General features: G+C 37.8%; 1 protein-coding gene across 2 annotated transcripts in view; it reads right to left on the bottom strand.

Moving 5' to 3' along the window:
* The window catches only part of LOC134845310 (polyamine-transporting ATPase 13A2-like), a 42,562-nt gene extending 17,926 nt beyond the window's left edge, over nt 1–24,636 (bottom strand). Inside the window, exons 1-2 of one of the 2 annotated variants that reach the window (XM_063862283.1) lie at nt 23,885–24,636; nt 21,140–21,255 (exon numbers count right to left, since the gene is read on the bottom strand). In XM_063862283.1, coding sequence (XP_063718353.1) covers nt 21,140–21,255; nt 23,885–24,160 — 392 coding nt within the window. In that variant the 5' untranslated portion in view covers nt 24,161–24,636. Of the gene's footprint in view, nt 1–1,124; nt 1,436–21,139; nt 21,256–23,884 lie in introns of those variants that run through there. The other variant, XM_063862284.1, reaches the window with a different exon arrangement.
* Nucleotides 24,637–25,702: the final 1,066 nt, after the last annotated feature.

Below are 25,702 nucleotides of genomic sequence, written 5' to 3'. Positions count from 1 at the left end.
ACAATAGGTTATTCTTCAAAACAAACATAATGATCAAAAATTATTGTATAGAAGCCAAAAAGGACTGAAATGCGAAATTGAAAGTACAAAAATTTTCGAGATGAGTTGTAAATGTATTTTAAAAACGTTCAATTATCAAACAAGGATAGCCGGTTTTTGTCGTTTTTTCGGCGTGAGGTGATATAAGGAGCTGAACAAAAAAAACTTCAGTTTAGGCAAAATCGTCATAGTAGGTTAAGCCATTTAAAAAGCAGTTTTTTGGTATTTTGAAAATTGTGATTCCAAAAAGGCGCTAAAATACTCAAACGTTACTCAAATAAAACTAAGTTTTTATGTTTTAAATTAAGCTATTGTAAGCTTTTAAGCAATTAAAGTAAGACTGCTCGCTCGCTTTATTCGCTCGAAAATTGACGAAAAGTCAAAAATTCCCAACCGGTTTTTCTCGACACTGGGAAAAAAATTTTAAAACTTTTTAATGTGGCTCGAATCACGACTGTAGGGGCTTTATTATGATTTATCACTCACCCAGTCCGATGATTGTTTGTGGTACTTGATTTTGCGTGGAAAACAAAAAGAAAAAAACCAAGGATAGCCGTTTACTGTGCAAGTATCATATAATAATCCGACAACCGTCTTAAAAAATTACAAAAAAGTTTTCTCAAATTGCTGTTGTTTTTTTATCCATGTTGTTCTTTTCTCCAACTGTAACATAGTGCTACTCGCCTATGTTAGTCATTCTTAACTAGTTACCATAATTGGAGCATATTAAATATTCAATTGCTATTCTAAATGTCAATGTGAAAGTGTTAAATGATATTTGTTTAATGTAAACAATAAACTGATGAATGTTCAGTAAAATTGAGAGAGCCATTATAATCAGGAGCTCGCTAAAAGGAGACAATTCAACTAGTAACACTCACTTCTAATCTTAAGCTCAGACACAAGCGAAGGTTGAAACTGACATCACAAAGCGCATCCCTGAGTTGAAGATTCACTAGCCTAGACCACACATCCAACATACATACATACTTCAACACTCTAGAAAGCATTCCTCAATCAACCAATCGATTATAGCCAGTAAAGGTATATAACATGGCGACTATGAGTGGGATGATGTTACCAACCTTTCAAGACAAGCTGAAGCTGATTGCAAAGTGAGAGTGAAAACAAGACGACATCCACCACAAGACGACTTCCATACGCCACAAGCTGAAACAAGATCACGGCAGTAACTGGCTCAAACAGCAGAAAAGCGGGGCAAAAACTGTTTTGTGTTGATGACAACTACTACACTTCTCCAGGAAAGTGATACAGTGTACAAAAACAGTTAGTTAAAACTTAAAACTCTCGGTGCTTAAAGTAAAATTGATGAGTGCTCATTTGAAACTAGTCATTTGAAATCATCCATGAGAACCGTCTGAAAACCTATCCAGTGCTTAAAGTCTAACCAAATTTCAAAAAGAAAAATAGTGGAATAATATTAAAGCCGCAAGACAAGTTAACTTAAAAAGTAGAAAGTTTAAAAAATATAGCAACAAGAGTTAATTAACTCCGACTCGTAACTAATCATAGTACGAGCTAACTATATATTTTCTCAGAGACGATAATTACGTCCTTAAAATTTAAGAACCCACTAGGCAATAATTATTTCCACTATAAAATAGCGACTGATTCATCTGAAATCATTTTTGAATCAGACTTGACAATCATATAACTGTGATAAGATGGCGCACGCTCAAATCTCAGTCGAACCGTTTGGCGGAAGCGATAACGAAGATTTCGCCCAATTCGAACAACTTTTCCAAGGATACGTTGGAGTTGCGGGAATCGCAAATGCTCAGCAAGCGAATTTTCTACAATTGCACCTGCGAGATAGCGCTCTGCGATTCTACCAGACACTGCCAGCACTAACAAGAGCCGACGTACCTCTTAGTCTAGCGGCACTACGCGACCATTTTTGCAACCCTCAATTGCAAGAGGTCCACGTTCTAAAACTCGAACAATCGAAGTTCGATATCAAGCGAGACTCCAGAAAACTACCTGGTCAACCTCACAAAAAAGGCACAGCGAGCCTACCCTACACCGGATCTACCTGCGGTTGCCCCAATCGACGGAGCACTAGCAGACGCTGCAGCCGCTGCAGACACAGCGCGCTTCCATAGAGAGACGGCACAACGTCAAGAACGACTTGACGCTGAAAATGATCATAGGAACAACCAAATTAAACGTCTTTTTATAAAAGGCATGCCCAATTGGCTCCGTTCGAAGATGATGGAACAACCAGCTGCCACAACAGTACAAGAGCTTTGTAACCTGGCGCGCAAACAAATGACAATTAGAGACGTCTGTCGTAATGAGGATTACCCAGAAGATAGTTTCAATGAAATTGGAGATACAGTTTCTCACAACCTAATCAGTGCGTTGTCGAAACTAACAACAGCCCAGGAACAGATTGAGAAACAACTCAACGAAGTCCGTAGTGAGCTATCGGATCAGAGACAAATGATCCAGTCACGACCACAACGTGACAACGGAAACACACAGCAGAGCTCTCAACTGAATAGCCAAAACGCTGGTGGGAATAATAATCAAGCCCAACAACAAAATCAAGGAAACAATGCACAAAATCAAGGAACTGGAAATGGCCCTGATCAGGGCAATACTTCTGGCCCTAATCAAGGGAATGGTTATCAAGGGAATGGGCAACAAGGATACAATCAAAGAAAGGGGAGATTTGGTAAAGGAAAAAAGAACGGACAGCAGAGACATGATGGGGGATACGGAAACCAAGGTTTCTCCGGGTTTCAAAATATGCAGTACCCCCCACAAATGTTCCAGTTCCCCCAACAGATGCCTGGAATGCAATCGAACCCCTATTTCCAACAAAACCAGAACTACCCTCAAACACAACAGAACGCTCAATTTTATTCGAACCAGATGTACCCTCAGGGCCAACAAACCCAACAGCAACAAGCGATAGCTACGCCACCACAACAGAATCCTCAGTTTGCCCAGCAACTTGCACAACCAATGATGCAGCAGGTGCACACCCAAAACCCAAATACAGCAGCAGTTCGCACTGGATCGAAATTCTGTGATCACTGCGGGAAGTTTGGCCATACCATAAGCCAATGTTGGCACAAACCCAAGCCACAGGGACAGCAGCAACAGAATTTCCCGTTCCAAATGGAACCAAAAAACTAACTCAGCCACAAAGTCAGTCAGTCAAATCATCTAAATCACAAAAATCACGTAAATCAAGAAAATCACGCAAATCAAATATTCAAGACGTACAAGACGATGAAATTATTGATCTGTACGCCGTCATCCCAACTGAAGGAACAGTGCTAACTTATATGAAAATAAGATTAGCGCCAAGCCTTCAAAGAAGAGTACTGATTGACACAGGAGCATGTGCAAACGTAATTTCGAAACAAACATTCGATGAAATTAAAAACGAAAAAACACTATTCGCACCCTATAAAATGGCAAAATCAAGCCTCAAGCAAGTGAGAATGGCAGGAGGCCAACTAGTGTCAATTGAAACTGAAGTTACCATTGAATTTCATATGGCAGATATGAACTTTACGGAAACGTTCCTAGTGCTGAATTCAGCGAATTCAACGATCCTGGGAAACCCATTCTTTAAAAAACACCATATACATGTCTGCTCAAAATACAATCTACTTCACTTTCCAGATTTGACACTCCAAATCAACGAAATTAAACCCGCCAATGCACCTAGACGCACCAACCGAGTAAAAAAATTTCCTCTTGTCCTCACCAAGAAACAAATAATTGCACCTCATCAAACAGTCATAATCGAGTGCCAATTACAAGATACCCTGACTGACATGGAAAAAACGACAGGAATCGTAGTCCCATCACAGGAACTCGAAGAAAAATGCGAATTAGCAGTAACCTCATCAATAAATGAAGTTAACAAACAAAACATCATCTATGTCACGGCATTTAACATGACAGAACATAACTTAACGTTGCCCTTTAAAACCGAAATCGGAAAATTTTCGATACTCACGCTAACCGAGTACGAAAATTTAATACAGATCGAGCCGCAAACTTTGGCATTAGCGAAAATGAACCAGCCGGATAATGTCGAACTCGGAATCAATGAAATAATTTCGCAAAAAACAAGCCCTTCAATAGGATCAGAACAAAAACCACCCCCCGAATACGAGAAATTTTGGTTCCCGACGCCCGAAACGTGCCCTAACCCAGAATCACTTCCCAGTATTCAAAGGGAAATATATGACCAAATCCTCTACTTTCAAGGTCTTGAGAAAATTGAACCAAATAATAACATTCAAGACCGGTTGTCCTTTTTGAGTAACTTTCAGTGGGAGAATTCAGTGTTGACAAATGACCAAAGGTCAGAAGTAGAACATTTGCTCATCGAATATGCGGATATATTTGCCAAACACAGATTTGACGTGGGTTATAATTCCGACCTAAAGATCAAGTTGACACCCGAACATCAACGCCCACTGTACACCCAAGGACCACCTACGCCCATCCAACTAAGGAATGAACTGACGGTTGAATTAGCTCTGATGCACTACTTCGGACTTATAACAACACTGTCACATTCTAAATACAGTAGTCCGTTGTTTGCACATAGAAAGCCATCTGGAAAATTGCGGATGTTGATTGACCTCCGGCGTATCAATCATTCAATCAAAACGTACTATATAAATAGCAATTTTCCAATATCAAACATGACCGATGCATCAAACCACTTTGCCGGAAAGATTTTGTTTACTAAATTGGACTGCTCACAAGCATACCATTGTGTGCAAATGGCAGATGACCTTTCGGTCCAACTTTTGGCATTTAACTTCGGGTCGCGGACGTACGCCTATAAATGCCTAGCCCAAGGTCTAAGTAAATCTGTCACGGGATTCAGTTCATTCATCCGCCACTACCTCGATCCATGCCTAGCAGCCGATTTGTGCACACAATTCATGGATGATATAGGAAGTGCGGTGAATAATTATGAGGAACTAATACCCACGTTAAAGAAAATATTCGAATGCATCCGAAAATCAGGCTTAAAACTTTCACCTAATAAATGCGAAATAGGAACACAAAGAATGAAATTCCTAGGAAATGTAGTAACACCACAAGGAGTTACGCCAGAGGAAGCAAAAATTTCCGCATTCCTAAGCAAAATAAAAATGCCAAGAACAGTGAAACAAGTTAAAAGACTCATCGGGTTTGTGCAGTTTTTTAGGAACTACATGCCGAGTCTTGGTGAAAAACTAATACCATTCTATAAGCTGCTGAAGAAGCAGATCGACTTTGAAATAACTGAAGATCACCATAAAAACCTCAAAACCCTCAAAGCAGACTTAATACAAGCGACCACGTTGACACTCAGACTACCCAAGCCAGGACTGCAGTATGTCATACTTTGCGATGCCAGCTACCACGGGACTGGATTCGTGTTAATGGTCGAGGACTACGTCAAAAACGAGAAAAACGAAGAAATCAAGACGTACGCGCCCGTTTCTTTTGGTTCCCGGCTATTCAATACAGCACAGCTGAAATTTTCAATCTACTACAAAGAATTCCTAGCCTTGTATTTCGCACTTGATCATTTCTCGCACTACATCTGGGGATCAGTCAAACCAGTGATTGTATTAACAGATAATAGAAGTCTGACGCAATTTTTTCAGGCAAAAACCATACCGCCATCAGTGTGGAATTTCCTGGACCGAGTACTGTCTTTCAACATCATAATCGCCCACATCCCAGGAACAGCAAATTACGCAGCAGACTTCTTGTCCAGGATGCAAACGGACCCATCAGCATCTCTCTCACTAAAACTGACAGACAAAATACCAGTCAGGGAAATTTATATCGACACAACAGCAAGAGTACCCGATGCATCGCTTAACCTGGTTCAATCTATCGATGAGGCATTTTCTGAAACAGAGCAGGTCGATGAAGCTCTAGTAGCAAACCTGCAAAGATTAGGACTTTATCAAGCATACCTCGACAAACAAACAACATGTGATAGTCAAGGAACAATAGAACCTAAGGCGCTTGTAATGTTGAAGAGGCCGATGATGAATGCGATAGAGTATCCAGATCCAGCAGAGAACCACATTGAACTAGACTCCAAAAATGAGCCAATTGACAGGAAAAAGGAACAACAACAAGATACTGACATCGAAGAAGTAAAGAAGTGGATAAGAACAGGCGAAATACTAGACCTTACGTATGCGAATAGCAGACTAAAGAAGTACGCAAAGCAATTCAATCGACTTGTCATTGAAGACGAAGTCCTTCTCCGCAACTTCTACGACGATACTGGTAAAATCAAACATAAACAGTTCTGTGTACCAAAACACATGTGGAACGAAACCCTATACAGAGTCCATAATTCGATGACAGGAGGACATATTGGCATGACACGAACCACAGAGGAATTCAGAAGGAGATTCTATTTTCCCGGATTCTCGGAGTTTTTGGTCAACACAGTCAAAAACTGTTTAACGTGCCCGCAGCTTAAAAATGCTTCGAGTAAACATCAAACGCCACCACTTCAACCACTTTCCTCGTTACAATCATACCCTGGTGACATGATGCAGATCGATATAGTCGGACCGCTAAAGTCACCGGTTTACAAGTTTGTTCTAACTGGAATCGACGTTTTTTCAAAATACCTGTTCGCAGCACCAATGACGAACGCAAGCGCTGATACGGTGGCGAGAGAACTAACGAAGATGTTTTTCATGCACAGTTATGTGCCAAAAAGGATACTGTCGGACCTGGGAAGTGTATTTACCTCTAAGTTAATCCACGAACTCACAGGCCTTCTAAACATCAAAATTGGACACGCAACGCTGAAACACCCACAAACCATCGGACTGGTGGAAAGATCCCATGGGGCACTGAAAAGGATCCTCAAACTTAACACTGACGCCCAATGGACCGATTGGCACCGTTATGTACCCCTTGGGACCTTCATACACAATACGTCATACTACTCGTCCATCGGATGTTGTCCGAGCACCATTTTCCACGGGAGAGAGCCTACCAAACCGCTTGATCTCAGATTTTCGACCAAAGCATTGGAAATTGCTACGGCTAATGCCGACTTTGTAACCGCGTTACAAGACGCGATGCTCGAAAAATTCAAAGAGACTAAAGACAACATCGTGTCATCATATCACAGATACCGGGGATACTACGACCAAAAAGCACTAGCCCAACCGCTAGTACTTCACTCGTTCTGTCTCCTCCTCAACCCTCTTCTAACAAATCAGTCTGATACCCGGAATAAGTCAGTCCAAGTGTGGCTCCCCTTGTATAGAGTGGAAAACGTTCTAACTAACAGCAATTACATAGTACGGAAAGTCGGAACCAACCACACACAGTGTGTCCACAGAATTCGACTCCGATCGATTCGACCACAGAATCAACCAGAAGACATTGACCCAATCGATGAGGCTCAATTCGTGGTAGATCCGTCACTAAGCAAGTACCGCAGTGAGCCAGGGTTATTTGATGACTACCGACCTAGACTGCTTGACGACGTTCAACCGCAACACGACAGCGAAATCCAACAAGCAACTCCGACTACCATCCGCTTATCAATACCAGTAGGAGGACCACTGGCACCAGCGCCACCCCCCGCAGTAGTTATGGCACCACCGCCTCCAGTAGCACTCCCAGTACCGCCACTAGTAGTGCTTCCTCCACCACCACCAGCACCACCACCACCACGTGAACCACCAGCACCAATAGTACCACCAAGGCCGCCATCTCCACTTGATATCGAACTGGAACCAATGAATCCACCACAGCCTGGGCAACAGGAAGCACCCATTGGGGAAGATCACATGGACGGAGCGGGAGCAGCAGAGCCAGGTGAAATGGCACAAGAACGTGACGAAACTGCCGAGGAACAACCCGTACAAGAACCACCGCGAACGAGACGCAAAGCAGCAGCCATAGCACGTGACAGGATTTATGGACAAACTCGATTCAGCAACGACGTACGATACCACCCAATACCACCTCGGGAGAAGCACCCTCGCAAATATGGTCTGAGAACAGTAGATGGACACGAAGTTGCTCCGGTTACCTTTAGCCCAATATCTAAACGGAAAGAAAACCAGGAAAAAGTACGGCAACAAGCAGCTGAGGCAAACGAATTATTCCCCCCAAAAGAACAAAAGAAGAGAATTATAAAAAGCAGCCTCAAACGAGCAAAACAGGCAACGAGGCTAAACGATGAAGCTGGCAGCAGCAAAGACTCGATGAATTCTATTCAAGAACCAAATATCATATTTGGCACAGGAGATCTGATGCATTTCCCAGGCTCCATCGCTCATTGTGTCTCTAGCGACTTCCAGATGAGCAAGGGAATAGCAAAGCAAATTCGCGATGCCTACCCAGCACTACAGCCCACGTTGAAGTCGATTGAAACACCACAAGTTGGGGCCTCAGTATCAATGCACATTCCTTCTCAAAACAAATCAATATTCAATCTAGTGACAAAAACGCAATATTTCAATAAACCGTCTTACTATGATCTTACACGCAGCCTCCGCTGCATGAAGAAACAGCTAATCGAACAAGGAATCAAACAAATCGCTCTTCCCAAGATAGGATGTGGACTTGATAAACTACGAGAAAATACGGTTTTTAACATAATCTTCGAAATCTTCCGAAAAACAGACATCAAAGTCTTCATATACGTCTGACAACAATATCGACCCCCTCAATCATCATCATATGACCCCAAATGACGCTACAGAAGCCTGGCGCAGGAGGAAATGTATAGAACTCGAGATATCAAAAAACACCTCAACCTCCCATGTATTAAGATCACGAATAAAAAAGTTTCGAGCACCCCGACAACTCAGTGATCGGATCTCGAAAATTTTGACACCAGTGAGCTCTGTAGCACCAATGAGGAGCCTGCAGAAGCGCAGCGCAGGAGGAAATGTATAGAACTCGAGATATCAAAAAACACCTCAACCTCCCATGTATTAAGATCACGAATAAAAAAGTTTCGAGCACCCCGACAACTCAATGATCGGATCTCGAAAATTTTGACACCAGTGAGCTCTGTAGCACCAATGAGGAGCCTGCAGAAGCGCAGCGCAGGAGGAAATGTATAGAACTATGTGTCTGAAATTGAATCATCGAGCAATGAGAAGTTCTTTACGATTTCCAATGAGTTGTCTGAAATCAGAGCGATTCAACAACAAACCATCGAAAACCAAAATAAGAACTGGAAAATAATCGAAGAACAGTTTGCTACAATTCAAGGAAATTTTCACATTTTGCGAGACTGCACACAAACGCTATTCTCGAATCAGCAAATAAATTTCAACTTTGATACGGCAGCATCACTACTAAACGTAGTCTATGCAGATATAGCAAGCTATAAAACTGCTCTCTATGCCTTTAAGACAAACGTTTTAAATTCGATCCCAACGCTGCTGGATAAACGATTACCGATGTCACTAGTACCTCGAGAATCACTGGTGGCGGTCATAGACGCTGTATATAAAAGTCAAAAAGAAGAAAACCACCGTTTGACCCTTGCAATACCGCCAAGCGATGTCCACTCATATTATGACGCGAAACTGCTTCGCGATGTCACGATAATTGAGGAAGGACTTCTGCTCAATATGGCAATACCATACGCATCGAGTCAAACAGCCTTCCAGATGTACCGGGCACAGGTGATACCTATGCCACAAGCCGATCCAACCGAAGCCATAAAATGGGTCACTGAAGGATCCTATCTGGCCATATCGGAGGACTCCATGGAAACGACCGTTCTGACAGAAGAGCAGTACGCTAATTGCCTTGGAAGCTCGACGTACCGGATCTGTCACCAGACAATGGAGACACACTTGGGACAATCATCGTGCCTGGCAACGCTATATTTCCACTCCACGATGACAGCGCTGACGGTTTGCGAGACCGAAAAGGTTCTCCTCCCAACGCCGGAGAAAGCGACCAACCTTGGATATGGAATTTGGCTAATCACCTCAGCCAGTGCTGCGTTCTCCTTGCGGGAGTACAGTCTTGACGAACTGAACACTCCCAAACGAGAAGACCACCCCGGCTGTAATATCTGCCTAATAACATTGGACTGTGGGACACAGTTAATAAGCAAATTCATAAAGATCAGACCGGATTTAGATAGCTGCGACAAAATCCCTGCCAAACGAATCAGCGTATCTCTACCGGACCCGCTAGCACACTTGATTTCAGAACTGCCAGACTTATCTGACCTACCATACTACGAATCCAAAACTGACGCCGGAGTAAAATTACTCAGAGAAGTTAAAGCGAAACTCATAGACAGTCCACATTTGACAAAAGTCGATCAGCTGAACGAGATAGCAAAACCCATAGCACACAATATGCGATTGCTCAAACCTAGCCTTGTGGACAAAATGGAACAGTATGTACCATTACGGCTCTCCCTTACACTGACAGCAATAGTCTTTTTGGGGAATCTTGTCCTGCATGCACTCATCATGTACCTGTATCATCGGTTTGCAATCTTCAGAAAACTGACTCCAAAATTCTTGAAGTCCAACGCCGGCAACATACAGCTAAAACCGGTTCTGTCAGTAGCAGCAGCGCATCGAAATGAATTTATGGAACACGGATCAAAGATTCGTGAAAACTATATGGTCCTGACCCAAGGAGAAATGGAAGCCTGTCAGACACCGAAAGCCTTATCCAGACGGACATCAGCTTGCTCGTCAATGGGGGTAGTAAACGGGAACCTCGAACAAAATACACGTCCGAACACAGAAAGAGAGGAGAGTTTCAGCCAAATTTGACCAGTTACTGGTATTCATTGAACTCACATTCATAAATCACCTATAAGACTGACTGCGTGGCTTCCATTAACTGTTATTTGAAAGTATACTATTGCAACTAAAAAGAATTAAATACCACTTAATTTTATGTGTATTAGGGACAACCATTTGCGTATATTTGAGTTCCACTAATCTAGTTTCCAATATCGCCTATTTAGTCTAGTTAAATTTATGCATAAATTTATTAAGTGCTCGTGCAACTCTCACTAGACATCCAAATGTAGTTAATTAATCAACATGCTCAGTTAAGTTATTGATTCATTTATCCATCGATCTGTGCCTTGCTCAATAATTAACCGTCAGGAAAGAATCAACAAGTGTGTAAGTGTAACATAGTGCTACTCGCCTATGTTAGTCATTCTTAACTAGTTACCATAATTGGAGCATATTAAATATTCAATTGCTATTCTAAATGTCAATGTGAAAGTGTTAAATGATATTTGTTTAATGTAAACAATAAACTGATGAATGTTCAGTAAAATTGAGAGAGCCATTATAATCAGGAGCTCGCTAAAAGGAGACAATTCAACTAGTAACACTCACTTCTAATCTTAAGCTCAGACACTAGCGAAGGTTGAAACTGACATCACAAAGCGCATCCCTGAGTTGAAGATTCACTAGCCTAGACCACACATCCAACATACATACATACTTCAACACTCTAGAAAGCATTCCTCAATCAACCAATCGATTATAGCCAGTAAAGGTATATAACACCAACGAAATAAAAAAAACCTGATTTGGCGTGGAAGTCAAATGAAAGAAACAAGGATATTGAGAGTCATAGTAAAATAGGTCAATTGGAAAACAGTTTTTGAAGAATAATGACTAGAAAAACGGAATATTGAAAAAAATTAAAAATTCTGCGGAAATTTTGCGATAGTTCAAATTTGTGATTCCCAAAATTGCGCTGAAAAACTCCAAAAACTACCTTTACTTGAGCAAAACTAAACTTTCACGGCTTCAATTAAGCTTAAATAAACTAATCTAATTACTAACTACTTTACTAATTAGCTCGGAATTAGACCAAAAATCGAAAATTTCAAACCGATTTTTCTCGCCACTGCGATAAATATGAAATTTTATAATGTCATTCGAATCACCACTGAAAGGGCTTTAATATGGAATATCAGTCAACCCTGTCCGATGACTGTTTGTGGTACCGGATTTTGCGTGGAAAACGAATAAAAAAACAAGGATAGCCGATTACTATGCAACTAGCACATAATAATTCGACAACCGTCTGAAAAAATACAAAAACGTCTTCTCAAACTGCTGTTGGTTTTTTCTTCATGTTGTGATAACAAAACTTAAACAAAAAAAAGAACTTAGGCATATTTGAGAGTCTTGGTAAAATAGGTCAACTGGAAAACAGGTTTAAAGAATAATGTCAAGAAAAACGAAAAAAAAAATGAACAAAATTTCATTTTTTTGCGGATTTGTTTTTGAAATTCAAGTTTTCAATTCCAAAAATTGCGTTAAAAATTTCCAAAAACTACCTTTACTTGAGTAAAACTAATATGATATATCACTCACCCAGTCCGATGATTATTAGTGGTACCTGATTTTGCGTGGAAGTCAAATTGAAAGAAACAAGGATATTGAGAGTCAGAGTAAAATTGGTCAACTGGAAAACACTTTTTCAAGAATAATGGCTGGAAAAACAAGAAATTGAAAAAAAAATCAAAACTGCGGAAATTCTTCAAACTTTCAAACTTTTGATTCCCAAAATTGCGCTAAAAAACTCCAAAAACTACCTTAACTTGAATAAAACAAAATTTCCACGGCTTCATTTAAGCTTAAATAAGCTATTGTAATTACTAACTACTTTACTAATTAGCTCGAAATTAGACCGAAAATCGAAAATTCCAAACCGGTTTTTCTCGACACTGTGGAAACTTTTTAAAATTTTATAATGTCGTTCGAATCACCACTGAAAGGGCTTTAATATGGTATATCTGTCAACCCTGTCCGATGAATAATTGTGGTACCTGATTTTGCGTAGAAAACAACAAAAAACAAGGATAGCCGGTTACTGTGTAAGTAGCACATAATAAGCCGACAACCGTCTTATAAAAAATTCAAACAACGTTTTCCCAAAAAGCTGTTGTTTTTTTCTTCATGTTGTGATAAAATAATCTGAACAAAATGAAAAACTTAGGCGTATTTGAGAGTCATAGTAAAATAGATCAATTGGAAAACAGTTTTTGAAGAATAATGACTAGAAAAAAGAAAAATTCAAAAAAAAAAATCAAAACTTCTGCGGAAATTTTTTGAATTTTCAAGTTTTTGATTCCGAAAATTACGCTAAAAAACTCCAAGAGATACCTTTATTTGATTAAAACTAAATTTTCACGGCTTAAATTCAGCTTAAATAATCTATTGTTATTACTAACTACTTTACTCGAACTTAGACCAAAAATCAAAAATTTCCAACCAGTTTTCCTCGACATTGGAAACTTTTTGAAGTTTTATAATGTCGTTCGAATCACCACTGAAAGGGCTTTAGTATGGTATATCACTCAACCCTGTCGATGACTATTAGTGGTAGCTGATTTCGCGTGGAAAACGAAAAAATGAAGAAAAAAAACTAAAGCACACCCGAAAACAAAGTTCCTCCCCATTTTCAATGGTCCGAACAAAAAGAAGAGCCGGTCACTGTGCAAGTAGGACAGACGGTTCCGACCATGGTCTTTAAAAACTACGGTTTAGAGAGTATTTTTTTCCAATTAGTTTAGTTTTTTCTGCTTGTTGTGATAAAAGGATCTGACATAAGATATATTTTGGGCAAACTAAACAGTCATAGTACTAAAGATAAATTGGACAAAAATTTTTTATAGAAAGATGACTGGAAAAATTTTAAAATTGAAAAAAATTCAAGTTTTTTTGGAGAAAACTTTTGAAGTTTTTGGTTTCAAAAATCAAGCTAAAAAAACTCTTTAGGCGTAAAATCAAGCTAAATTAGGCGTAACTCAAGTGTGGTAAGGCGGCTCGCATATTTTATTTGCTCAAATGAAGACGAAAAATTAAAATTTTCAAACAGGTTTTTCTCGACTTTGGAAAAAAAATTTTGGAATTTTAATGTGGTTTGAATGAAAGTTCCTCGCCATGTTCAATGGTCGGAACAATAAGTAGACATCAAATCAATTTTCGAGTTCAAGCGTGCCTTTTCAACAAGGATGTAAGCACAATTCTAATAAAAATGACCACATAAATTCATAAAAATAGTAAAGAAAAGCCAGTTGATGGGCAAGTGGCCTAGAATACTCTGACTAGGGCTAGTTTGGTTAAACTTAAAAACATACTAAAAGTCCAGTTTCTCAAAGCTCTGTCGTGTAAGAGAAAGGTTGAAAACTTGCTATGAAAAAAATAAAGTTGCGTTATCAACTTGTCAGTGTACTTTAACAAAATTGAAACAAATGTTGTTGTAGTGATTAGACCCTAAGGGGCGCGTACGGTTTGCTCGAATAGAGTCCTAAAAACAAGCGAATTCGGCCGGCCGAAGTCACAGGTCAATTGGGGTTAGAAAAAGGGTGTTCTCGGAACAGTTAAGAAGGTGTAAAATGGTGTGTGGGGAAGAACAGTGAATGCAGTTAGGATGAGCATTTTGGTCTTTTCTGTTTAGGAAGGGACTATATCTGGACCTTAATTGAGCAAGGGTTCGCCTGGTGTCACGAGGGAGGGATTCTTCAGAAGAGGAGATATCGGTGGGTTTGAGCAGCAGTACTTTTGCGTGATAATTAGAGTGAAAAGTGGTCTTAAAATAGATTTGTAATTGTGAGAGGAAAAACAATTAGTTCGCTAAAATCGTTCAAAATGGTAAGAGATGCATTTGCTGTGCCTTGGAGGATATGTTCGATTGCGAGTCCATAAACTTCAAGTTTTGTTGGGCGGCTATTCTTGGCAGGTTGGGCGAGATGATGATAAAAAGTAAATAGTTCGTATGGATGTATGTTTTCAGTGTAAACTGAGCAGATAGTAATTTATAATAACGAGAAACCTCTAAAACTGAACATTCTGATTGTAAATAGTTTGGTGCACTATTTTTTTACAACCCGTTAGAGTGCGGAAAGGGCGTTTTGAACTCTTTGAAATTTGCTCACAGACAAGACTTTTGTCATGGGACCATGCGTTATCTTAAATTGTTCTGACCAAAGCCTTGAAGATTACCAGTATCCTCTCTTCAGAATGACGCCAATTTGTGTCCGATAAGGCCTTCTGGGTCAAGGAATGGTTCAAAGAAGACACCGAGTATTTTGGGGTACTTTTCTTAAGGAAGGATGTATTGTCCATTTTCATTGACAGTATTTAAAGAGGAAAAAAGCTGGTGAAGCCTTTTGATCAGGAAAAAACAAGAGATTTGGACGTAAAAAATTATGTGCAATTTGTTTAGGTAGTTTGATTAGTTATAGGAAGCCTTTCGAAGGTTGCTCGACTGAACGAAGAGATAGAAGTTGTCTGCGAACGATTGTCATTTAATTTCGGTGTTTTGATAATGGCGCATCATCGTTAAAAAAATTGAGGTGGGTGCTAGGACTGTTTCTTGTGGGAAACCTGGGCGAACAATCCTAGATGTTGACCGCGCATCCCTAAAAATTTACTCCGCTGGACGACCACACAAATAGTCTGAAAGCAACCTGTTTAAGCTTCCCAGTACGCTGGTGTCAAGAAGGAGACCCAAAAAAATCAATGACAGACCATATCGAAAGCGTTAGATGAGTCAAGCGTTGCCTAAACCGATCTAGTGGGTGGCCTTTGTTGTCTAAAACGGTCACTGATAAAAAAAAAAATTAATGACTGATAAAACCGTAGTAATTCAGTGCATCGATCGAAAGCCATGTTGGTGGTCGACTTTGGTTAGGTGTTTAGTTAGGGTTGGGTCGATGAAAGATTCTAAACATTTAAGAACTGGACTTAATATCGGGCGGTAGGATTCTTAAGTCATTTAAGAACTGGACTGACGGTTGAGGTTTTTAATTGGTTTAAGGAGGGTACCACCTTTGAATTTTTCAAGTAATTTAAACAAAACAATTAAACTAAAAATGAATCAAAACGACTTCACGCTTTTTGTCTACGAAGCAAAAAAGCAGTTTGTGGTCACTGAGCTAACTTTCAATTGCCTAAATTACCCTTCGAATCACGGTACGTTTTGGTTAGTCTGAGTAAACAAAATAGGAGAAGCGAACAAACCCAATTACCAAGTTACAAAGTCCCCTCTCTCCCTATTTCCAGTGGTCGGAGCAAAAAATAAAAACGGGTAAAGCATGTAACAACTTTTTCAAGATACAAAAAATTGTCCAGACCTGCCGTAATCAACTGTTGCTTACTCAGCCAGCAACTAAGCCGAGAGAGCTTTAGTCGCCGACTAAGCCAAAAAAATTATCATAGCTAACAGACATTTGAAAAGCATCAATGAACGCAGGTTAAAAAAAACAAATTTACGGACGTATTTTTTTTTTAAAAAAATCTTATGTTTCGAGCTTCAAAAAAAAACAGATGACTTGAAAGCTCTTTGAATTTCTAGAACAATTTACGATTAAAACTTTTTTGTTAAAATTAACCCAATTTCGATAACTAAATTCCACTTTATACACTAGATGTCGATCATGTTTTTCGTGACTATTACACTTTCGCTGTTTGATAGTGGAGTTTGCCTTCCTTTTAACAAAGTAAATAAACTGAACTTGAAAAAAAAAATCAAAATCAAACCACCAAAAAAGTTATTTTTAGCCTGAACAAATTTTAAGATTTTTCCTGGAAAAAAAAGTCGCGACTTATATAAGAGTCTGAATTACTTTCATCGACTCTTAATTGGGCCATCAACTTAAATAATATAAATTGACTTTTGTAGTCTATGCCATATTATTTGCAACTTTGGCCGCCAGGTTTTAGGTTTGCAACCGCTCAAGCCGAAAGATAAAAATACGGCAAATTTGATTTTAAAAACCTATGCATGCGAAACTTTTCGCTAGGTACTTATAGCCAACACAAGAACAGAAGTCAAAAACAAATCGGAAGTCAAGTTTAAACAATTTTGACACAGAGGCGAAGCTTCGCTTTGCAAACACTTGCGAGAACAAGACCAAAAAGCAGCTCTATCAAGTGAAATAAGAAAAAGTAAAAAAAATTGCGAAAACTCGATAAGGTGTAGGATTCGAATCTGCGAACTACTGAAATCAAGAGATTTTGAGTCTCATGCATTATCCACTCAGCCACGCAAGCTTAACAACCGACAAATACTCGTCACGAATAAAGCAGCTACATATGCTAATAACTTGCCAATGCTATTCAGCAAAAGTGGCACCAAATACAAATAGACTCAATTTTGCACGTAATAATTTAAAAAATAACAAACTGAAGGCATTCACACTAACTTTGCATGTAAAAATTCGCAATTTATTTATTTCAAAAAATCGAGTTTTCATTATTGTTATGTTGTTTGAAACAAATCACTTTTTTCGGTTTATTTGATGAATCAAAAATGCATCCACTGCGTTAACTTTTACTATTCGAATGTCAAAGCACACGCTATCAAAAAGCTGCAAAGGTGCCCCAAAAGTGGCACCAATATTTGCTATTTAAGTTCGAAAAAAAAGAAGGTGCGTACTAACACACTAGCTTCGCAAGTGTAAACAAAGCAGAGCCTACTATGCTGGAAAATGTTTATACAACACTGGACGATTGCGCTCATATTGAACCCTACTCGTAGCTTCAAATTGTCAATTTTGTGTACATGGATGTGGTAAAATACAGTGGAATGTGTTCAGGATACCACTACTGATAGCAATGTATCTAAAAGGAAAAGTCTTCTGTTTACAATACTCTCGCTAATCGCAAGGGTAAAAGACATCGATATAATTAATACAGACGCGAAGCTGCATTTCGAAAAAATTAGCAATTCAAACAAGAAAAAATGGGCTCTCAAAATTCAACCAAAAGCGATAAAAAAATTTTAAAGCAAAACATCAGCCTGCAAAAAAATTAGACTCGAACCAACAATCTCTTGACTCATTGTGACCCTAATCACTACGACACTCCTCTAGACAGTCAAAATTTAATCAGTAATTACCGGGGTGGCAACTAAAACGCATTATTTAAGCGGATAAGATACATAAGAATTTGATAAAAATCCTAAAAAAAACTTGAGCCGTCTACAGGTGTTGTAATTGGATCGAAAAGAAAGTAAGTTAGGTTCAAAAAGGTTAATCTTATCAGTAAAACTTTGCTATTTGTTTTACAATCAAATAAATTCACGACATTTGCAGATCGGAGATGATTCAAGATGCAGTCAATTATAATGCATTTCTTGAATCTACTTTTCCTTGATATACCCACCATTGAGCGATCAACTTATTTCAACTTCGAACATAACGCGCCACCTCAAGAGAGTATTCCAAAGAACCACTTGCGATACAACACAAAAAAAAACACGGCAGCTAGCCGAAGAAACTATGACAAAAGCCAAGTCGCAAAAAAAGTAGTTTGCCAATTGGAGCAAAAATCAATTTGAAGCAGAAATGCAAATGTTAAATGATTATTGAAACAAAATTTATCAAGCGCTAGGTAAGCAGATACAACTTGAGCAGACGCCATCTGAGCCAAATAAAAATTGTCAAGAAAAGTTTGAAGAATGAAGTTTTTGAAGCACAAACGCGTAAAAACTCAGTTTCAACCTCCAAAAGACACATCATGAAACACCTAAACCAATATAACACTAAATAATTTAAGCGAAAAAAACCTTACAGCTGAAAAGAATACAAAACATGTGATAGAAGCAGAAGATGTTACAACGTCAAAGGTTGTAAGCTGACAATTTAAAGTACAAAATCAAAATAAAACTGGTTTAATGTAAAAAATGGTAAGAAATGCTTAAATCAGAAAAAATTCAAAGATTTAGAAAGTAAGCCGATAAAAATAAGCAAACAAAAATGTTCCAACAATTATTTAGGTTCAAGAAAAAATTCAACTTAAAAACCAAATCTGAACTCGGCCGGAACCAATTATAATTTTTGATTGAGAGAAAAATTTAAATTCTAGGCTGCTCAAAATTTACCCAGAGTACTAAGATCAGTACTCAACGGGTCACTTCAACAAGAATACTTTTTAACAGAAAATAGTCTAGTTCACGATTACAAGACAGTTGCTCCCGCAAGTGTAACTCAGAGGCAATGCGGAGCTTAGCAACACTTGCGATACAATTTAAAACATTGCATTAAAAGATATTGAATAGAAAAAATGAGCAAACCATATCTTTTTGAAAAATCAAGCTGAAAAAAAACTTGCAAAAGACGAAAAGACTATATCTACAAAAATCTCCCATCTTTGTCTCAAATGATGTTTATAAACAGCCGTAACAAACATTGTGAATCAATGACGGAGCGGCAACTAAGGCAAAAAACTCGACCCGGTCAAAAAATTTTCAAAAAATCAAAAAGTTTCCAAGAACTGAACGTTTTTAAGGCGATTTTTTTCAGCAAAAATTCAAGCAAAATAAGTTGTGCAGCGAAGACTCACAATCTGTTCTTTCGATATTAGCCTTAGGTCAGACAGTCAGTTTTCGAGAAAGGGAAAGTTTCCAAGAAACTGCTAAAAAGCCAAAACTCTTTTTCTACTTAAATTAGGGCGTAACAGTTTGTGCAGGAGAGATCCACAGAACACGGTCTTTTGATTGAGTCCCAAATCTCAGATTTGTCATGGTAATTTCCAAGAAAATGAAAACAACCAAGAAAAATGGTCGAAAATTCCCTCCCGCTGAAATTTTCGAAGGTCGTATAACGCCCACAAAAAATGGTGCCAGCGGAATATCTAGGCACACAGCTGATCTCTCTATTGGTAATACTTTTTTGAAAGTCTGTACAGTAAGCCTCGAGAAAAACTAAAAACTTTGTCTCAAAAAATAATTAAAAAAATCAAATCCCATACATTTTCTTATCTATTTTTTTATCAAACAGGAATTAGCCATCAATAAGCCATATACAAAATGAAATGCTATGGAACAAAAGTTAACCAGATATAAAAATGCTGCGACCAAATAATGAGCACTTTTATCTGCAACTTAAGTTGGGAAAAAGGTTAGGTGGATATCATGAAATGACACTAAGCTGCACTTGACTAAATCGACTTTTTTACTATCCTTTTACCCATCCGTTCTAAGACAGGCAAAAACATTTCAAAATTAGTCCTTGAAACTACGCATCATAATATGACCAAACCTACGCATCATAATATGACCATACCATAATATGATATAAAATAAGCAGAACCCGTTTAACCAAAAAATAAATGTATCAAATATCAGAGTTGGTAAATTTATAAACCTCAGAACAAATTTCAATTATAATAAAACCTGTTTGAATCAAAAAATTTTTAAAAGCTTTGGAAAAAAGTGCTGAAAAGGCGGGCCAGATAATATAAATTGCATTTGAAAAAAAAAACGCAAATCAGCCGACAGAAATAAGGACGAAAACCACAAATCGAAAGAAAAATCACATTTTTTCAAAAAAAAATACGTTTGAAAAAATTCAGTACTATCTCACTTGAGCTAAGAGGTAGTTTTATTTGAATTTTCAAGAAATTGAGCATGCCAGCAAATTTGAGCAATTCAGCAGAATTTGTCGGAAAAGTTGTTTATGGGAGAAATTCTACTTCCCGATTACAACTCAATCGCTCTCACAAATGAAATTGATTAAAAGCATGAAAATTATGGATCTTTTGATTTAAAGTATGGGTTAAAAAAGATAGAGGGGTCGAGTGAAAATGCAAAGATCCCCAATATAAAATACACCATCTTAATATTAAGCAATTTAATGTTTCGGTGTAACTTTACGCATCGATTATGTTCTCGCGTAAGCCAGGTACGTTAAATCACTTTGAAAAATACCTTGAAAGCGATTGGACATGTTATGATTATATACTTAGTTGATCTATTCTTCTCATTATTGCTTTTTGCAGGGTTTCCTCTATCACAATTGTACTTGATGATTTTTGGGAATCGCAATGAAATCAATAATGACAACGGTTTCCTGACAACGATAAAACAGAAAAACAAAACGGTAGGAATAATCCAAATTCAACCAATCAGCGTCCATTAAAATAACTTAAATTTCTTATTTTCAAGCTTATATAAATCAATTTGTCGAATACTGAATACTGATTTTTGTTTATATAATGATATATTTAATTCAATTTTTCTGTCTCTATTTCCTCTATTTAAGGCAGCGCCCCTTAACTAATTCTTTTGCATTTTCAAAACTCACCCGTAAGTAGCTCCGTTCTTGTTTAAGTACCGCACTGCCACAAGAGGGTCTACTGAGGTCATATGCACTTCGCATATCATTTTTCTCGTTTCACTGCCCTGCTCAGCCCCGGGATCCTAAGACAACATAAAATTGAAACAAGACTGCTCGTATCAGGGCGAAGCCCTGAATGTTACGACTGCCTTTTAAAGTTTTATAGAGCAGTAATAACATAATTAAAAAAATAATTAAAAAATAAATGTAATAAAATAGAATGAACTTTTTTTTCTAAAATTTATGTTCGATAACGCTACTGGGCAAAAACGAATGAGTAAAACTTTGAGTCTACAAAATTTCTTAAGTGACGCACGCCAAGCATGAGTATACATAATTGCTAAGTGACGCAAGCCAATTATGACACATCAGCAGTACCAGCCAATTTGAAAAAAAAATTACCAACTAGCATGCCTCAATTTATAGAGCGGACGCATTTTAACTAGTATACGAAACAGTAACTACGCTACAGATCCATGCTACCTTGAAGCTAAAATGCTATTTGTACCATAATTGTCAGCGTTAATATCCTTAGTATTGGCTGTACTTAATAGCTGGTTACTGACCAAAATGAATACTTTCAAAATGAACACATTTTGTCGCAACAATATTTGCGTCGCAACAATTTTTGCGTTTTAGGTTGGAAAAAAAGAGAGTCCATACTATAACACCAGCTTTGCTTGTGTAAAGATAATTTCTGTCAGGTTGAGACAGATAGGCTATCGCTACTTTTGATTTTGACACTTTCACTTTGATAATTTTGATCGACTTTTTATGTATAACTTTTAGTTTCGTTTTTCACTAGATATTATGTACCGGCAGTCGCAAACAATATGTTCAATATGTTTAAATTCCAACTTTTTTTAAAACAAATATTTGGCATTGTACTCGATCATTACTAAAGGCTGAAAAAATAAGGAAAGAATGAAAGCTTAGATACTACCATTGAATAAAATAGTGAGAAAAGGCTGCTTTTTTGCAGCGAGACTTATTCTACCATAAAACTAGTGGCCCAATAAAGAAAAATGATGGAAAGTTTGGATACTTATTGTTCCGACTTTCGATACAAAAATAACGGAATACTTGTGCTCGGGGTGGGTTTTTTTTCTTCAGACAAATTTCGACTTTTTAACTAGCCATTTTTGACGGAATTTTTTAATATCATTCGAAAGGTATTGTTGTCCTGAGCTCAAAATTGAAAAGATATTTCACCTGTGATCATTTTTCGTAAAGTTACGGGGGTTTAAAAATTGTCAATTTGGCCAACTTGGGACAATTAACGCGCGATATATTTCGCGCTATTAACGCGTAAGCGTAGATTTAATCCGTCTTAGAAATCGTTCCAAATTGCTTAACGGAAGCTTATTTGTTTGCCATAATTGATTTGTTACTAGAAAAGAAATCTATCACTTTGTACTTTATATGGCATGTGGGGGGATGATTTTCACAAAAAATCTCAATTTTTTTTACAACATTTTTTTTCAACATTTAATTTTTCCATGTTATTACTGCTTCATTAACCTTTAAAGGCAGTCGGAACATTCAGGGCTTCGCCCTGATACGAGCAGTCTTGTTATATATAGTTTGTAACCAGACGTTTTAGCGCTACAGATTCAATCAATATGGCTAAAGGATGGCGAAAGTCAAAACTAAATTGTGAGCTCATACTAAGTGTCGTGAAGCTACAAAAGCTGCCATTATGGCATTCAGGTTCAGCTTAAATTAATTTTAAAGCATCGTTAATTTACATGGTTCGCAGAACTCGAAAAAATGTGCATTAAGCTACGAGCAAGGTTGTACCCCCATCCATGACTTATTTCAAAATAGGCTCTTGAATAGTGCCCTGTATGGTGTAAAATAGTCTATCTACGTCTCGCTTACTTTGCTAATGAAAGACAAATTATATTTCAATTTTTGAACCTTGGTTGTACGCTAACGCCCCAGACAATATAATCTATTTGAAAAGAGAAAAACTCGCGTTTTCCTAGGGCTCTAATTATTTTTCTACAGAAATTGGGGCTTTGCAGTTCATGCAGGGAGGTTTATCACAACCAGTTTTTCATTGAATTTTCAGTCAAAATTGTATTTTCGAGAGTATTTTCGAGAAAAAAGTACCATACATGGTGACGTCCCATTTGTACCAACGGTCATTTGTACCAAAATGAAAAATCGGTCCCATTTGTACCAAAATTATTCAACTCGATTTCTGATTGGTCGAGTTGTGAGCCAACGAATTATTACATTAATTTCCTACTGTTCAAACAGAAGAAAACTAAACAGCAGAAGTGACCGCCGCAGTCGCGCCAACGTGTTGCGAGCTTGCCATCAGAGGGTAGGACTCTATACGAAAATTAGAGCCGGTTATCGCCGCAAAGCGGTGACGCGCGCATAGCGCGCCCACCGGCGACCTTAAACCAAGAGCTTAAAGTAGTCGGCTTAATAGTCTTGGGCCAATTGAATATTTTTGGTACTAACCCGATTGATTTTTTATTTTAGTACAAATGGGACTGATTTAAAATTTTGGTACTCGTGAATACCCACCACCATACATAATCATAAAACCTGTTTTTATCAAGCAGGAATTCCATATATAATCATTTTTTAAGCAATTTACTCAGGTTAATGTTCCAAATAAGACGACGTATTATTATTTCCTCAATCTAGTTACAAAAATTTTTAGCTATTTTCAAACAAATATCAGAGCACTCTTACCTTGGCATAAATATGAGTAGCATGCATTTCACTGCACTTAACTGTATTGCAATACAGCCACAATCGCGGGTACCAGTAGCACAGCAGTGGGAGCAAGCCCAGAGTTAAAAGAGAGAAAATGAAATAAATTAAGTGTTTCCACCTCTCAAATTTGAACGAGTGGAACTTGATCGCAAACATGTCCTGCTCATGATCATTATTCAAGTTCAATTTCTCTTCTTCTTGTAGGACGTTTTTAGCCTCTGATTTTTCCAAACTATGCTGCGAATTAATCATCTTTTTAAAGCTAAAGCAACTGCACAATGACACTTTAGGAAAATGTGTTTCGTATTTTAATTAATGATAAAGTATTGAAATCAAGGAGTGTTATGTAAAATGCAATCTATTCGACATCAGTAAGCGATATGTCAATTTCAGTATTGAATTACAGCCAAGATTAAAAAGCTCTTCACGAATTACGGGCTAAAAATCGAAACATGAACATGTCATAATCAAGTCATGCTCGTTTGCATTAACATAAATCGAAGAATAATTACTTTTTTGTCTACTCAACCTTTAAATATATGCAATTTATTCATTATTTATTTAAGTAAAACAGAACAAATGCAATAAAGTCTTTTCAACTGTTCACAACAAATGCTGCATATACCACCAAACCGAATACACCATTGAATAAAAAAAAACTTAATACATTTATCAATAGCGTATTTTAGCTTCTAAACTAACTCATGTTTGACTTGAAATAAAACTGACGTGAGATGCACAATTGTAACACCATATTCGACAACTATAAAGAGCAATTATGACCAACTTTAGCTGGGATATTTTTTCAAAACGGAGAAAAAAGACAAATGCGGAAAGTAATAATGCATTTGAAATACTCAGACCAACAAAATAGTGAGAATTCAATGTTTATCTAGTAAATTGTACATCATTGGGCCAATAAAACACATCGCCACAAGTTCACCACAAAAATTGAAAAGAGGACAGTCTTGAATGGGAAAAATGCTGATGTGGGAAAACCTGACAAAGCCGCTAGACGTCCCATTCAATTCAAAAACATTTAACACAAAATCGAATTCAAAAGAACAGCTATTTAATCTCAATAAAAAGGGATGAACTTAGATACTTCTCACCTCACGATACAAAAACATGTCATGTATTTGAATTATCAGCGCGCTCTTTCACTCAGTAAGACACACAATTGAAGCATATAGAAGATATTGCCTCAATTTAAGCATAATGTCCTTCTCAACATCGATTTTGACAAATTCAATCTAGGCGAACCAACCAATTAAAAACAAGTTTAACTTCATCATACTGAAACTGATTTAAGAAACAACAACACATGAAGTCAATTGTGATTTGATTGTTGAAAGAAACAGACCACAAACTAAACCGATAGATTCTCAGCCAAAACGCGCGCAAAAACCAAGCCAGGTCTTTATCGATCTCGACGCAGGAAGTCGAAAAAAAAAATGACACAAGCTTATTGTAGCATAACCAGGGTGGGTGATCTAGTGTATTTTTGCAGGATTTTCAAATCGCAACATAGTTTTTTTGCTAACATATCCTGCGAAGCCTACTTTTCTAGCTAGTTCAATTTTTATTTCAAGAAAAAATTTTGAAGTTATTTCAGACTGATTGGTTCGCGAAAAGTTCAAATTTCTCTAAGCCAGCATTTGCAGCTATCAGACTTTGAAATATATCAAGTTATTTCATGGATCGAATCGGTTCGCTAAAAGTTTTTTTATGCAAGTTACTGAAGCGAGCTAGCTTTGAAAAATGACAGAGTGTTCCATAGAGCGAATTATTTAT

The sequence above is a fragment of the Symsagittifera roscoffensis genome, chromosome 4, assembly GCF_963678635.1.
Source record: "Symsagittifera roscoffensis chromosome 4, txSymRosc1.1, whole genome shotgun sequence".
In the NCBI taxonomy this organism is placed as follows: Eukaryota; Metazoa; Xenacoelomorpha; order Acoela; family Convolutidae; genus Symsagittifera; species Symsagittifera roscoffensis.
Note: the sequence above shows the minus strand (reverse complement) of the source record. Positions and strands in the feature narration are given on the sequence as shown.